Source organism: Caloenas nicobarica, chromosome 2 (assembly GCF_036013445.1).
Source record: "Caloenas nicobarica isolate bCalNic1 chromosome 2, bCalNic1.hap1, whole genome shotgun sequence".
NCBI classification, from domain to species: Eukaryota; Metazoa; Chordata; class Aves; order Columbiformes; family Columbidae; genus Caloenas; species Caloenas nicobarica.
The window spans coordinates 160832911-160850264 of NC_088246.1; the positions used below are offsets into that span (position 1 = coordinate 160832911).

General features: G+C 40.5%; 1 protein-coding gene across 12 annotated transcripts in view; it reads right to left on the bottom strand.

Annotated features, from left to right (window-relative positions):
- The window catches only part of PTK2 (protein tyrosine kinase 2), a 204495-nt gene that overhangs the window by 81118 nt on the left and 106023 nt on the right, over positions 1 to 17354 (bottom strand). For all 12 annotated transcript variants that reach the window (XR_010605715.1, XM_065627419.1, XM_065627417.1 and 9 more), the window contains 2 exons: positions 3023 to 3102; positions 1678 to 1740 (listed from right to left, as the gene is read on the bottom strand). Coding sequence is in view for 11 of the 12 variants with exons in the window: in XM_065627419.1 (XP_065483491.1) it covers positions 1678 to 1740; positions 3023 to 3102 (143 nt within the window). In the remaining variant the exon portion in view is untranslated. The remainder of the gene's footprint in view (positions 1 to 1677; positions 1741 to 3022; positions 3103 to 17354) is intronic.

Genomic DNA, 17354 nt, shown 5'->3' on the forward strand with positions numbered 1-17354 from the left:
TGCCTCATGATGGACTAAAACGAGCAAAAAAAATATCCCCAAACAAACAAAAAGCCTCGCTTGAGAAACAAATATCACTTGTGTAGATAAACCTTGATGGGCTGTTAAGGTGGTGAATCGAAGGAGTACGTTTTGGGGATCGCTGGTGCTTTTTGCAGGCTCTTACTAGTTTATAATTATCTTTGGCCACTTTAAGGTGCTTTTATCCTTCAGCACTCCCAGCTGAATCCCACAAAAACCACATTTTGCTTCTCCATAACCAACCAACCAAACAGAACTTGAAGTGCACAACTCTACACTTCCAATTTCACATGCCATTCCTGCTACAATTATTTATTAATACTTCATGTCACCTCTTAATAACCCTCATATCCTGCGTCTCAATGTTTCCAAAGTTATTAACCTAATGATTAATGTTTGTAGCTTATGAGTTGCTGACTTAAAAATACCTTTCTTGAGTTCTTGCTGGAACACATGCAAACTCCTTTTGCCGAAGAGGATGACGTGCGATCCAAATGTCTCCAGGTCACAACTCTTTGAAATATTTTATACACCCCCTTTTAGCTTTGTCCATCTGCTCACCCTGTTCATCTTGATTAGTCCTGTCTCATTTTTTTATGCACCTCCTCAACCAGGATATTTCTACTAGTGGCTACTGACACAAAAACTAAAGTCCTTCAAAAAAAAATGCAACTCAAACAAAACCAAAGCTTTATAAATTCTGCACAGAGGAGCCCTATATAAATAGTAGGCACTATATAAATAAGTGGGCAATTCATTAGAGTTGTCTTTACCTAATAAAATCCTACAGTTTCCCCAAAAATCCTAGTGAACTTATTCATTGTGATGAAAAATCTTATCTTCCACCTCTAAATACTCTAATTTCACACTGCTACAAGCACACGTATTTTATTAAAAATGAAGTTAAATAGACACTTGGCTGCTACACCAACCTTTTATCCCAGTTTTATGTTAAACTGTCCAGCATCTTTTCACCAAGATAATCAGTAGTGATGAGCAGACCATTGCGGTGTGTATGTACGAAACACTGTTCCACTAAATTAATACAGATAAACCCAGTTTTCAATCCCTGAAGCTTCTAAAGGAGTTTGGATTGTTTGGAATGAAGCCATCTACCGTACAACATGATTAAATAACCAAAATACTTCCAGTATAAAGATGCTTCTTGGTCTTCTTAAAACTTGGCACACACAGATAAATAATGAACTCGCTAATTGCAAGGTCACAATTCAGAAAATCCACATACGGATCAAACAGAAATAAAAACAATACCACAAACATTTTCAAGTAACCCAAACTTTACCGCAGATGAGTCACAACTGCAGGATGGAACTATGCATAGAAAAGCATTTAGAAATAAAAATCACCTTAGAACTAGACTTGATGAACCCATAAACATTAGCAAAATCATAAAACAAATCATAATAAGCCTCATGGTGAGGTTTAAACAACTCCCAATTCTGTTTTCCTGAACCAAAGGTGCTCCTCCTACTTCCACACCTTGACAGGTTTCATCGTCCTTATATTAAAACATTCAAAGACCTCAACGAACTTTGTGGAATAAAAGAGTGCAACACGAACAGTGTGTTATTGAACCAAATTTAATGTTTCCGATTAAGAAATGGTTCAACCCTCAAGCTAGAACACAATACTTACTCTAACACTTCATAGTTGGACTTCTTTTCCAACGCGTTGCCTCTCATCTCTCCGTAGGATCTCCTGAAGTCACGAAAAATATTGGAAAGAGACAATTATCGGATGATCAGGCTTCAAACTACAAGATCGATGCAGCCAAATCTTCCGGAGATTTCCCATTAGAAAACACCGGCAGAATAAATTCAACTACCAATATTAGGACGTTCTTCTCCTACCTCAATAGATTCGATATTTATTTTAAAAAATCATTTAACGTACGGGGAAAAATAAGCTAATAAATAAATTGTTGTTGGGAGAAGGCTGGGATCATTGTTTTCACCGTGCTGTTCACCATTGTTTTCACAGTGCTTATTGTAAGGTGGTCTTAGTGTCACCTACTACAAATATCTTATGAAAATGCCCTGGAAAGCAGGACTTGGCTGAAAAAATAATCATAGATTATTATACTCATCACATATTTTGAAATAAAGCACCTACAACTTTGTAGATGTGTAAGGACTTTGTGGTCACTGAAGAATTTTTGTTTGCTCTGGGGCTACCAGCAAAATTTAAGCAAAGACATTGGGTTCTACCTCGGCAACTTCATAAGCCGAAATTTCGTTTTATTTGGGCAAATACTGTTCAAAGGACACTTCTGTTCTCTGCTAACGAGTTGACATTTGCCATTAATTTCTTATCGATTTTATTTCTTCCCGAATCTCCCTGCGCAAGACAACGGCGTAACTAAAGAAAATGTTTCAGCCTGGAAATCCTCCATAAATGAGCAAAAAACCAAACGACACATTTCAAAGGCTGTGCTGGGAACTCTCTCAAGGATCTCTTCATCTGATACATTTATCTTTATTTTCCAGCTGTCCAAACAGTTGACAAGAACACCAAAAACACCCTTGAGATGTAATCGTTTGAAAATAGCACATTAAAAATGAGTAAATGCTGAGAGAAAAGGTAGTAGCGTTGATGTTTAAATAAATTCTTGACCTGTAGGATTTACACATGCACAAGGACAAGACTATTTGCTAAATAACACCACAGATGCTTCTTTTTTAAAGTCTATTTCACTGTGCTTTACAGGCCTTTGAATTATTCAGATGAAGAATTCACCCAAAAGGCAGTATCAAGATGTAATTAATTAAAATTTTAAAATTAATGTTAATTTAAAAATCACTCGAAATTGCTTACAATACAGTCTATTCAGTTTTTCTTCAAACTCCTTCGTAGAGAAAAAGCGTTATGATGTTTTATTCAGATGTACTGGGCAGAAGTCAATGAACTATAAGCACTTTCAAAACTAATGTATATATTCTGTCAGAAACACGTTGAATAATAAATGAAATTATCGGCTTACCGGATTTCAAGGCAACCCAGTTTCAAAGCAATTTCCTGGTCCACTTGATCTGCTATTTCTAACATATAGTCATTTTTCACCTACAGCAAAAGAAATAGGTACATATCACAGAAAGATCAGTCCAGCGCTGACACGGACTAAAATACTGACCAAACAACTTCAGAATAAATGCGTCTTAATTTTCTTGAATGACTTTTCAGTGCACGAAGAGAAACAGAAATTATATTCACACCCTCCACAAAAGAGCTGCAGTTTTGTAGGAAAGCCATTTCAACTGCAATGAATCTGATAAAAAAAACTTTCCTAATCTACATTAATATTACTTATGTTTTATTAAATACAATAAAAATCTTCACAGGCGGTTGAGCAGATGGTCGCACCTGCAGACGAGATGTCATCGTACGTCGTGCTCTCGAAGTATCTTGGTCAATAGGTTTTAATTTTTTAGGTGCATCTAATCATGCATATAAACCAGACAAATGTCCGTGCATTAATGTGAAAATAAAAATTCATTCTGTCACCACACTGGAGTAATTTATACAGTTATTAAAAAAAAAAATAGACAATAAGAGAGAAGAGAACTAGAGCTGAAGAACTTTGCAAATCCTGTCGTCTACTTCCACCAGGAACATATTTCTACAGAAATACAACTTTTCCTCGACACCTCCTGTTATCCTCTGTCTTATGAAACCATCAACTTGCTGTTGAGATCCTAAAGCCTAAAATCCTGAAGTTGCAGAAAGCCCCAAAATATCACAAGAATCCCCATGACTGACATGCAGATCAAAGAGGAGATGACACATTTTGAAAGCAACACACTTCACTCCAATGTTGGCTTGTTTTGGTTTGGTTTTCCCTTACAAATTTTAAGAAAAACAAGCAGCTTTTATAACTCCTCTCAATGCAACTCCTACAAATCCTAATGAGAGACCGGACAAGAAATAATTGTCCTTCAGCATCGTGCAGTTTGCGATTTGCACACACATATGGAAATACACCTTCTGTAGTCCCGTGGTACTAATACACAAATTGAAACATGTAGAATTCAAAATTGTCTGGTTTTTTTAATTATACTTACAATTAAAAAATAAATTCTCGTGTGAAACAGCATTTGAGTTTTTCTGGTAACATTTACAAAGGGTTATCTGATAAAAGCATAAAGAAAAACCCCCCCAAAACCACAGACTATGTAACTGGTAATTACAATGGGTGCAATGGATATAAACTGGGAGAGATGGATCCAGGAAATGAAGACGTTTTGATTTTGTATTTTCATTCAAAACCCTGAAGGTCTCTAAGTGCCAAGAGTCCCTTGTGTCAGCCAAGTAACAGTCATTGCTCTAATGGACAAAACACCTAATTTATGAAATCATTTACAAAGAACTCTCAGTTACGTGAACACACGTATCACATGTATCTACAGAACATATCATGGATATGGATCGATGGGCTGAGGCCAGTTGTCTGAGGTTCAACAGCCGGGTCCTGCGCTTGGGTCACACCAACCCCAGGCAGCGCTACAGGCTGGGGAAGAGTGGCTGGAAAGGGCCTGGGGGAAAAGGACCTGGGGGTGTTGGTGACAGCGGCTGAACATGAGCCAGTGTGTGCCCAGGTGGCCAAGAGGCCACCAGCATCCTGGCTGGTGTCAGGAATAGTGTGGCCAGCAGTGCCAGGGCAGTGACCGTCCCCCTGTGCTGGGCCTGGGGAGGCCAAACCTCGAATGCTGGGGTCAGTTTTGGGCCCGTCACACCAAGAAAGGCCTTGAGGTGCTGGAGCGAGTTGAGAGAAGGGAACGGAGCTGGGGAAGGGGCTGGAGCACAAGTGTGATGGGAGCGGCTGAGGGAGCTGGGGGTTCAGCTGGAGAACAGGAGCTGAGGGGAGACCTTCTGATCTCTGAACTGCCTGAGAGGAGCCTGGAGCATGGAGGGGGTTGGTCTCTGCTCCCAGGTAACAAGTGACAGGGTGGGAGGAAATGGCCTCAAGTTGCTCCAGGGAAGGTTCAGATTGAATACCAGGAAAATATTCTTCACCGAAAGGGCTGTCGGGCATTGGAACAGGCTGCCCAGGGCAGTGGTGGAGTCACCATCCCTGGAGGGGTTTAAAAGACACATAAATGTGGTGCTCAGGGACACGATTTACGGACATGGCCCTGTAAGGTTAATGTCTGGACTTGATCCTAAGGGTCTTGTCCAACCTAAATGAAACAAAATGATCGTGTTATCTGTTTATTTATAAGAGATGACAGAATATTCCATTCATCTGAAAGACTCAGCAAAGAAGACAGTGCAGAAATATTTTTTTGCAAGGAGAATTTAAGGTCCTATTCTTCAGCATCGGGTGTAAAATACTGCCTAATGTTATCAAGTGACTGAAGAAGTCTGCTGTCTGAATCACCCAGAATCACCTAGGGAAGGAATCACAGAATGACAGAACGTCAGGGATTGGAAGGGACCTCGAAAGCTCATCCAGTGCGACCCCCCCGCCGGAGCAGGAACACCCAGATGAGGTTACACAGGAAGGTGTCCAGGCGGGTTGGAATGTCTGAGAGAAGGAGACTCCACAACCTCCCTGGGCAGCCTGGGCCAGGCTCTGCCACCCTCACCGGGAACAAGTTTCTTCTCATCTTTAAGTGGAACCTCCTGTGTTCCAGTTTGCACCCATTGCCCCTTGTCCTGTCATTGGTTGTCACCGAGAAGAGCCTGGCTCCATCCTCCTGACACCCACCCTTTATATATTTATAACCATGAATGAGGTCGCCCCTCAGTCTCCTCTTCTCCAGCTCCAGAGCCCCAGCTCCCTCAGCCTTTCCTCACACGGGAGATGCTCCACTCCCTCCAGCATCCCCGTGGCTGCGCTGGGCTCTCTCCAGCAGTTCCCTGTCCTTCTGGAACTGAGGGGCCCAGAACTGGACACAATATTCCAGATGAGGTCTCACCGGGGCAGAGCAGAGGGGCAGGAGAACCTCTCTGACCTACTGACCACCCCCCTTCTAATCCAGCCCAGGTCCCATTGCCCTTCCTGGCCACAAGGGCCCAGTGCCTCTGGACATCATCTGGTCCAACCCACTGTTCAAACGGGACCACCTAGAGCTGGTTGCCCAGGGCCGTGTCCAGATGGCTTTTGAGCATCTCCAAGGATGGAGACTCCACAACCTCCCTGGCCAACCTGTGCCAGTCTCCGGTCACCCCCACACTAAAAAAGCGTTTCTTAATGTTGAGAGGGAACGTCCCATGTTTCAGTTTGTGCCTGTTGCCTCTGGTCCCGGCGCCGGGCACCGCCGAGAAGAGCCCAGCGCTGGTTTCCTTGCCTCCTCCCTTCAGGTATTTCTATAAATTGATAAGATCCCCCAGAGCCTTCCCTTCTTCCATTTGCCATTAGTCTTCGTTCTACTGCAGAATGGTGAAGTGTTTCTCCAAGAAAAAATCTTCTGTAACCAAAGTTTTGTTTAACTTCAAATCAGAGCTATCTGGATGCCTTCATAAATGGCACAGCGTAATAACTTAAAACGGAAAATTAAATTACGTCTGTTCATCAGTAAGGATACGAAACCTGCATTTTTAATGTCAGAGCCACGCTCAAGAGTATTTAAATCAGGAATATAATCTTCAGGCTCTCACGTTATTACCATCAATGACATCCACAGTCCCAAACAGACCTTGTCCCCAAGGCTACGTGGGGATATTTGAAAAACAAGAAACAAACTGAAAATGCAAATTCTACACGAGTTCAGTTCTTATATGGATGCCCATGTTCAAGAAATATATCGAGCGAAAAGAAACTACAACCAATTTATGTCTTCTTTACATCATCCATACCGAGGTTTAATGAACTCGAACTGTATTTTACAACACAAGCTGCCAGTTCAGTCTCCCACCCTTTTTCTGAGAATTCACCTTGATGTATAGGCCGAGTTATTTCACCTGAAAAGCCAACATACCGTTCGCTAAATCCATCAGCTCTCCTGCCTTACACCCACCCACACCAAATATCCATTGGCTAGCTCACTTATATTTAGTTAAACTTTATTTTTTTTAAATTACGCATTCAATTTTGAACCATTTCGCAGCATCAGGAAACTTCAGAGCCATTACACACCTATTCCTTGAGCCATCCAGACACCGTGAAGAACTAACCGTAGCAAACTATTTTTTCAATCCTGACGTAGAAAACTTCAAACGATGCCAATTTGAGGCTACTAATTTATCACGATCAAATTTGTATTCATTTGTTTTCACAGCTCATTGCCTCGCAGATCTCGGTACTGAAGTACTTCATTTGTTAAACTAAACAGCTTAAGAACATCTTCGGTTTCATGCAAACGTATTTTAAAAGGCTCCTAGCCCTCAAGTAACTACTATCACATGAATAAATAAGCAACACTACCCAAACATTTAAAGTTTGGAGTTTCTTTCCTCTTGCCCTTGGGCTTTCACCAATTCCAGTCACGTTCTCCCAGTTTGACTCCGCAACTCCAGGCACCAGAACTTGACTAGAGAAAATTTTAAAACTCCTCCTGATTGCAACGATTTGGAAGAAAAAAATAAGTATTGCGAAAATTCGCAGCTTATTTGCAAGACAAAAGTGAGACATTTTTACCATAATGCTGCAACTGGAGTGCGTAATTTTGTTAGTGTGACAAGTAGAAAAAATGAGGTTTTTTGCACATCCCAGTCCAGAAGAGATGGATATAGATATTTCATAAAGGTGGAGTAAATTACAAATATTCCTTCCACCTCACATTTCAGCCAACACAAACTCCCCTTTGCTGATTTATTGCATGGGGGGTGCTGGTTCTGAAGTTCCTCGGTCCAGTAATGCAGAGTTTCAAGTCTTTCAAATTCATCACATTATTCAACCTGAAGAATGGGATAAAAATCCCTTCACCCGTCTAAGAAATGAGATGAAAACATAGAAAAATATACCCTCCTTCAGCATCCACAAGTGACTGACGTGTTCACGAAATCAGTCGTCACATCCTCTCATGAAAATTAAGTGATTATCCTAAAGCACCGCATATACATTATATACACCTATTTATTATTGTGCTTCAATTTTGAAAGGTATACAGAGAGATTATAAGATTCAGGGAGCCTGTGGCCCTAATCTTGCCATCTAATTAGATTGAGCAGTGTCATATTATGGATAGTAAATGCAATAAATGGATAGAAGGAATTAATTTTATCTTGGTTTTTTTTCAGAAACCTGTCCGCACACATTCTTCTTTAAATTTCAGTACGTCTAAGGAAAAAAAAAGAAAGCAGATTCAATTTCTGCTCCCAGAATACTAAGGAGAACTTCTCTTATCACCTTTAATTTTTCTGGACTATCCTCTTTGAGATGGCATTAGATCAATGCTCGAACTAATGCTCGTGCAGAGATTGGATAAGAATTTTGCAGGAGGTTCAGCACGGGCCCCATAACCTCCTGAGGAAAAAACCTGAACAAATCTTCAATGGAAGAGACAGAATAGATAATTTAATGGTAATTAAGTGCAATGCCACAAGGCAATTGAATAGTTTCCCTCAAAGTCTTTTGTGCTTGCTCAATTATTATTTTTGTTATTCTTGTTAATACCGTTAAATGAGAGAAATGAGAATATTTTTTGTCTGTTTTAAGAGAAAAAAGGCTCTGTCTTTAAGAGCATAAAGCCTATATAAATAGACACAAAAATGAAACTCTGACGAATCTAAAGAATTTTGGTTTTTCTGTTTACTATGAATTCAGAAGCGGCATGTTAAGAGGGAGGCCGAATCCCGACCTGCGGGTTTTGGAGATATTGTTATTTGTGAGCTCATGTTTTACCTACAGAACTGCCCTCTTTGGTGGTATGTGCAGACCTTGACTTACAGCTTGGAAGTTCAGTGAAATATATATATATATATAAAATATATATATTTTATATATATATACACCTACTCTTTGAGCAGATCAACTGCCACTGCTGCTATTCTGCTCCCCATTTGAATTCTTCAGAATGGGATCTCTCCAAAGGCTAAACCAGAACAAATCGTAGGATGCTATTAAATATACCTCAATTTTACCTAGTTTGTAAGAGAACGCTGTTTTATATAAACTTGTCGCACTAACCTGGCTTCAAAAAAGCCACTCCAAAAAAACCCCAAACTGGTTAAACAAGAAACAGCAAAGCAACAACTCTTACCGATTTCCACTAACCCGACGAAGCCGTCCAGGAATTCCTGCTAAATCCGTGTGCCGTTATTTCAGTTATACCACACACGGCAGAGCAGACGCTCCGGCAACGATAAGACTACGTGAAGCCTCCGCTTATCTCAAATGCTTCACGGTCACAATGTTTTAGCAATAAAAATGTATAAAGGCTAACAGGGCAAACACTTAAACTAGGATTATGAATTCAAGTGTTATACTGCTAAAAGTCTATGTAATTCTCATTTGGTAACAATCAAAACCCCCAAATATTAAGCTTTAAATCGCTTGCAACACACTCAATTCCACTTACCCATTTTGCTTTCTAGCAGAATGTGCTTATCTGAATTTGCAGGGAAAAATATATTGGAAAACAGGTTAAAGGAGGATAGAGGCTAAATAATTCCTTGCCACAAGCTGGTGTTCATTTCAAGCACCTTTTCCCTCAGATTTTTTTTTGTTGTAAATGTTCTACCAAGTTTAAATCAGATTTACAGTCGCTATACACTTGTGGGGGGAAAGGATTAGTCTATTTAAGTTCCATTAAACATGGTAAAAGGGAAATAGAAACTGCTTCAGGCTTCTAGATGGGTCCTACTGCAATGTCAGTGTTAGAAGTAGCTGGACTTGCATTTGCTCATTCACAGGCTGGTCAATAAAAATTAAAGTGTGAGCTACGCTTCACATTTGTAGTTACCTTTGTGGTCACGATAGCTACAAACAGGCTACTGCTATACAAGGAAGGGATGCAATATGTGGAAAATATGAATGTGAAGCACAAATGCCCCTCTCAGAGGCAGGAAAAGTCCTGATAAAATAAAATGTGAAACGAAACTGCCACTTCACCCCCAATTCACACTGTGTTCAATGAATAGGTGCTTACAAAGGGCAGTAGTATTTAAAATGAATGGGAATTCACAAGTCCAATATAATCCTATGCCATAACGTATTTCCTGACATATCAATGTCCTGATATTCTGTGAGAATTCGCTTTTTAAAATTTGCTTTTTGTCCCCAATGCTATTTTAAATTTTTTTTTTTTGGTCACCATTCTTCATTGGTTCACCAGAGCAAAAATCTCGCTTATAGTTTTAAGCATTAAAAGTTTGAAGATACTCTTAAACTGTAAAAAAAGAAAGGAGGTGAACGCTGAACCACGAACTAATGAGCTTTTTCCACAAGGAAGGCATGGAAACAAAAGCCTGGTTTTATTTCTGATGTCAGACTTTTCAAATATTTGTTCTTTTAGTTGAATGGGCAAATTACTGAGGGTGTAACTTCCAACTTCTCAAAATTTCCTAGGAAATAATGCGCACTTTCCCAGCTCCATAAACGGCTAGAAATTCCCAGCTGATATAATTGAAAATAAATATTGGAGACAGAGGAAAGCCCATGTTTGGGGAGAGGGAGAAATGAGAGAATAGCCCTACGCCAGCACACATGATTTAAGGAGAAATCGATCACGGGCCTCGTATTTTCCCTTCCCAGCTGCTACTTTCCAAAGCCATCTGCTTCATTTTGCTGCACCCGATTTATTTCACGCAGCTGCAGGATTTCAGAAAAACGTTCACTCGGGCTGACAAGACATCTTGTCAGGGCACTTCATAGAAACACCACATTGGATTTCAATTTCTTCAATGACAACAAGAGTAAAAAATCATTCTGAAATTAGTGCTGAATGCATTGCAGGAGCTCAGGGATTTAAAAAAAAATGACTTGCTGTGTCTTAAAAATATATTTCAGGCTTAAATTTGTTTATACCCTTAGAAATTATTAAACTTATTTCTATGGAGTTTTCAAGTGTAACTACTCTGGAAATTCTTTCGCAAGAGTATTATCAAATAGCATCTCAAAAAGGGCAAAAATCAATAATTAGCCACTACACTGGCTTTCCCAGCTCATTTAATGTTACCCAGAAATTTCCCACAGGATAATCTCCAGTTTTTCAGGACAGTTTAAAAATAAGCAATCTACTTCTCCTGCTTTACTTTCAATGTCTATGACCTACTTACATAACTTAGTCCTTTTTATTTTTTTTTTTTTCCAAATGGGCATTGCTTTGAAAACTGCATTTAAATAGCACTTCAGTGATTCCGTAACCCCTAAAGAGTTAAGTACATAACAAAAAAAAATCACCGCCAGAACACAGAAAATATTTCTAATAGATAAGCAAACAAAGAAACAAAAGGTCTTCAGTACGTCAGCAGTAGGTAGCATAAGAATCGTAATTATAACATTTTAACGAACCACGGAAAACGAAGATTCACATTACATCGTTTTCTTCTTATTCATTTGTTCTCTCTGGATATTTTTAGCTGGTGTTCTGTATATTAAAAAAGAGGTACTTACACTTAATAGCATTTATATTAACAAATATAATCTTCCTGTATCTGGAATACTTATTTATTTATTCTCCTTTTTAATACCTGAGGGTAAGTTCTAACACCTGCTCTTAAACATTCAGGTTTCTAACACGTGAAGGTATTTTGAGCATGTTTTTTGGTTTTGTTTGGTTGTTGTTTGGGGTTATTTGGTGGTGTTTGTTGTGGGGGTCTTGGGGTACGTAATAGCTCACTGTCAGCCTCTACAAAACTGCTCAATCAGGATTTTCATTTTACACTAAAACGCAACAGTTCTGGTGACATTGGTCCCATGACAGTCCAGTGAAATATTTCTTGTAATTTACCAACTCTTAAATTCCAGCTTTTTTTATCGTGGAATCGTTTCGGTTGGAAAAGGCCTTTAAAATCATCACGTCCAACCATTAACCTAACACAGCCAAGTCCAACATGAAACCATGTCCCTAAGAACCTCATCTGCGCGTCTTTTAAACCCCTCCAGGGATGGTGACTCCACCACTGCCCTGCGCAGCCTGTTCCAATGCCCGACAACCCTTACCATGAAGAAATGTTTTGTAATATCCAATCTAAACCTCCCCTGGCACAACTTGAGGCCATTTCCTCCCATCCTGTCACTTGTTACCTGGGAGCAGAGACCAACCCCCTCCATGCTCCAGGCTCCTTTCAGGCAGGTCAGAGATCAGAAGGTCTCCCCTCAGCTCCTGTTCTCCAGCTGAACCCCCAGCTCCCTCAGCCGCTCCCATCACACTTGTGCTCCAGCCCCTTCCCCAGCTCCGTTCCCTTCTCTCAACTCGCTCCAGCACCTCAAGGCCTTTCTTATCATGAGGGGCCCAAAACTGACCCCAGCATTCGAGGTTTGGCCTCCCCAGGCCCAGCACAGGGGGACGGTCACTGCCCTGGCACTGCTGGCCACACTATTCCTGACACCAGCCAGGATGCTGGTGGCCTCTTGGCCACCTGGGCACACACTGGCTCATGTTCAGCCGCTGTCACCAACACCCCCAGGTCCTTTTCCCCCAGGCCCTTTCCAGCCACTCTTCCCCAGCCTGTAGCGCTGCCTGGGGTTGGTGTGACCCAAGCGCAGGACCCGGCACTTGGCCTTGTTGAACCTCAGACAACTGGCCTCAGCCCATCGATCCAGCCGGTCCAGATCCCTCTGTATGGCCTTCCTGCCCTCCAGCAGATCAACACTCCCACCCACCTTGGTGTCATCTGCAAACTTACTGAGGGTGCGCTCAATCCCCTCATCCAGATCACCGATAAAGAGACGAAACAGAACTGGCCCCAATGCTGAGCCCTGGGGACACCACTGGTGACCGGCCGCCAACTGGATTTGGCTCCGTCCACCACAGCTCTTGGGGCCCGGCCCTCCAGCCAGTTCTGTATCCACGGCAGAGAACACCCATCCAGGCCATGAGCTGCAGCTTCTCCAGGAGACGCTGCGGGATACGGCGTCAAAGGCCTTACTGAAGTCTAATTACACAACATCAGAATAAGCAGCCTCAAAGAACAGGGTCCCAACCCACCTTACTACAGCTTCAGAAATATTAGGCAAAATTAACCCTCAAAGACTTGTCCCTCATCTGCTTTGGATGAAGGACCATATGCACAAAACCCGAAAGCGTTAGGAGCCACCTTAATGATCATAATGGCAGTTTTTAAAAGATGCACAGAATGGAAACACATATGCGGTTCCACCCCTATTTACCCATCTGATAATATTAGATTTATTACAGGAGATAAGCCTACATTAGGGAAAATTAAGGCTCTGGCCTCTTCCAGTGGAGCTAAAAGCACCGATCCGGTCTCAGGACAACATCCATTTGCCATCTGCCCTCGGCTGCTCCTCCTCCTCATCTCCCACGGTCACGGCCTCTCTATTATCTAGCGGTGATCTTTGCCATCTCTAACTCATTTTGGAAGCTCCTCTGTTAATAATAAGGGCATTAGAGATGGGGTGAGGGGGGAAATCGCGGCATTGTTAGGGACAGAACGGCTGGAAACGGGCCCTTCTGGCCGAGCGGGCCGAGCTCCAGATGTCACCGCAATATCCAGCGCTGCCTCCAGCGCCTCCGCAAAGTAGGACTATGCTCTTGGGAGCCGTAGAGTAACTCAACCTACTAAGCGTGGCCTTGCAAACGGCTCATTTTATACTTTTCTGACACAGAATTTCCCTTTTTCCAGAATAAAAAAAAATCAACCCAACTATCGACATAATTCAATTTCTTTTTTCGGTCCAATGTATGTTATGTACGACTTCATACACTAATCAGAATAACATTTTGCTCGAGATCACTAACACACACATATCCACGCATCAGTACATGGAAACCTCTCCCGAGCATTTTATATTTATTGTCTTAAATTAAGAGTAATTCACATATGACTGCAAGAAAGCCCACAAGCACTATTTTCGCCGCTCCGCCTGACAGGTAGAAATTTTAAATCGGAGCTGCCGTTTTTCTGCGGGCTGATCTTGACTATTTAACTGATATTTAGGAATAGGGGTATGTTTTACATTCCCATCGTACAGCACCGCCAGCAGAAATCAGACATTTGACACGGAACATTTGGAAGACGCCCAAGTAGCTACACGAGGATACAAACAAGATCTACAACGAGAGTGTCAGCGCAGTTCTGAGAGCGTAAATCAACTTTTGCAGTTAAAAAACGAGCACTTTATGAGGAATTGTGAATTTCAGCAGTTTCAAGAAACCGACTCCTCGTATCTCACATATAATTACTTTTACAAGCTGTGAGGAGCAGACAAGTGACGTTCGGTTTGATTTATATTTTTATCTTTTTTTAAAAATATCCTTTTAAAGTAATTCTTCCATTATTACCACTTCGCTTTAGGGCACGGTTTATGTGTCAGCCATTAACTCCTCCTGAAAGATCTTTTTTTGTTGTTTTATTTTCTTATTTGAACAAGCTGCCGATATCAGGAACAGCGCCAGCTTTTCTCCCTATGTCCTTGATTTTCTTCAAAGCTTTTCCTGTCAAAGTCATTGCTTTAGGTCTCCTATTTTTATTAAGGTGCAAGAGATGTTGTTATTTAATTAGGTTAAAGAGTCTAATCCCCAGCCTGCATTTCAAATTATATCTCACGCACCTAAGCCTTATAAAACTTCTATCATTAAGTTATTAAAGCAATTGCCTAGACTTAAAATTTCCTACATACTGGGGGACAAAGTTTTAAAAATAATTTAATTTGCATGATGCATTTATCTACCACAATATAAAAGATAATTTTCATTTAAGGAAATACATTTTAAATATTATCATCTTCGCAAACACTACAGAGTAAAAAAAGGCCGTTTGTCCACAAGAAATCTTGCCTCCTCTAACTTTGAAAACTTTTTTTTTTTAAGAAAACAAGTATCATTTTTTCCCTCTTGTCTTTTAAAACCGGTTTTCTTATGTATCGCATTTGTCTGGTGAAACACAGAATCCCTGTGGCACCGAACTCAGCTCCATTTTTGCAGAACATCATTTACCTGCCCTGACTTGGAAATCGTCCTCTCTTTGCTTGCAACTCCTCCTCTTGCACGTTACACAAATTTTGCTTCATTTGAAAAGGCAAAAACCAAAACACAGTCCAGTTCTGTGGTCCCCTTCATTTTTATATATATATATGTATATGTATATAAAAATATATATATATGTACAACTCCACGCCGCAAGCAGCACAGAGAAAAATTGTACTCTGACAAAAAAACCCGACTTTTTCTTGTTCTTCAGGATCTAAAAAAAGTTACTTTTAAATTCTTCTGGCACACGGGCGGTAACAATGGACCAGCTGATGCCCAAGAGCCCATTTCCCCCTCCCCATTCAGATGCTTTTTCCCTTTTCATCAAGGGATAAACCATCTCCAATTACTGGAGGTCAACACGTTATTGAAGGATAAATGTGTGCAGGCTCTTGTCCCACAATAAAAGGAAGGCAATTCAAGTAGCTTACGTCTGATTCTCATTATAGGAATGTTTTTAAGAGCTGTATTCTATCCCGATGCGATATATGGCTTTCGTTCCTCACTCGACTATTAAGGCAAAAGAGAGAAGTCTGTGCCCTTTATTTCCACCTCCCAACGGCCACGTCGCAGGAACAGAGCGAAAGGAAGACGCTGGCCACGAATTACACCAACACTTATTAAAAAAACTGGAAATGCTCCCAAAAATTATAAGGAAAAAAAAAAAGCGAAGTCTAATTTTCATTACGCCTCCCAAAATCAAAATTTTAATTCTTTAATTTTTGTACCTTCATGCTTGTTTCCCTCTTGAGGTTACTTACTGATAAAAATTACCGACAGTATTTTTCCTGAGCAATCGTGTACTTCACATTGAAGGTTTTGGGGGCAGGATTAGAGTTCACTTTGGTTCGGATTTGGGTGCACAATCCAACGGCACACAAGCGACGCTGGAACATAAACCCTACAGACAACCAGAAATGTGGCATTTCCCCATTTTTGCTTTATTTTTACCTTAACCTCACAATTCCAACAGCCCTAGGTGGGATCCCATTTGCCTAATTTGGCCGAAATTCTGCGCAGTTGGGCCCAAGGGAGTAACGCAGTCAATACAGAATCAGCACCTAAATGCTCCATTTAATGAACAGAAAAAAAGAGAAGACACCTCTGAAGACCTGTCACAAAACTACCCTTGACACCTTCCAAACAGATCAGTCAAAAAATGAAAACAAAAAGATAATTAGTGGGTTGATCAGAGCCCTCAACCGGGATGGAAAATTATGTGTCCCAAACACAAAACTCCTCTAGCCAAGAGAAAATGGCTTAAGCATCAGCCTCAAATCTCAAAGCCGAAACACAACCTAAACCACAGATACTTCAATGAACCGCATGGTATTAATATTATTTTATTAGTAGTATCATGGTATCAATATTATTTTATCATGAGTACCATGATATCAATATTATTTTATTAGTAGTATCGTGGTATCAATATTATTTTATCATTAGCATCATGGTATCGTTATTATTTTATCATTAGCATCACGGTATCATTATTATTTTATCATTAGCATCATGGTATCATTATTATTTTATTATTAGTATCACGGTATCAATATTATTTTATCATTAGTACCATGATATCAATATTATTTTATTAGTAGTACCATGGTATCAATATTATTTTATCATTAGTGTCACGATATCAATATTATGTTATTATTAGTATCATGGTATCAATATCATTTCATCATTAGTTTCATAACATCCATATGATTTTAACACACCAATTTAATGCTTTGCCATACAGATCGCAAACCAGTGGCACCCTTAGGAAAAGTCTCGTTAAGTGCACGGCTTTTCTACTTTTAATTAGGACGGCTTCCGCCCACCGCAGATGGCAGAACGAGCGCCGCCGATTACACACTGTACGTCACGCTACAAACCGTTCCAGTCGTAGGTTCTTGATTCATCCAGATTTGAAAATAAAGAATATGCAAACCAAGGGTCATGGCATCCTTAAAATAGTCAAAATTAAGGGGGGGAAAAAAAATAATAAAAAAAATTAAAAAGGATTTAAAAAAAGCAAAAATAAAAAGGAAAAACAAATATTTCACATATTAAGTCAAAGCTGAGACTACTTCAAAGTTTGCTCCAATTTATCCAGGGCGCTGCACCCATTGAAGGGAACAGGAGTAGTCATGCATGTGAAGTTCCAAACACAGTTTTCAGTTTAACAGCCGATAATTGCGCTTTGGGTGGACTGCGTGGATAAAGCGAGTCTGTTGACAGTGATTAAGGTAACATTTTTTGTCTTTACAAAGATTCTGTGCTTTGCTG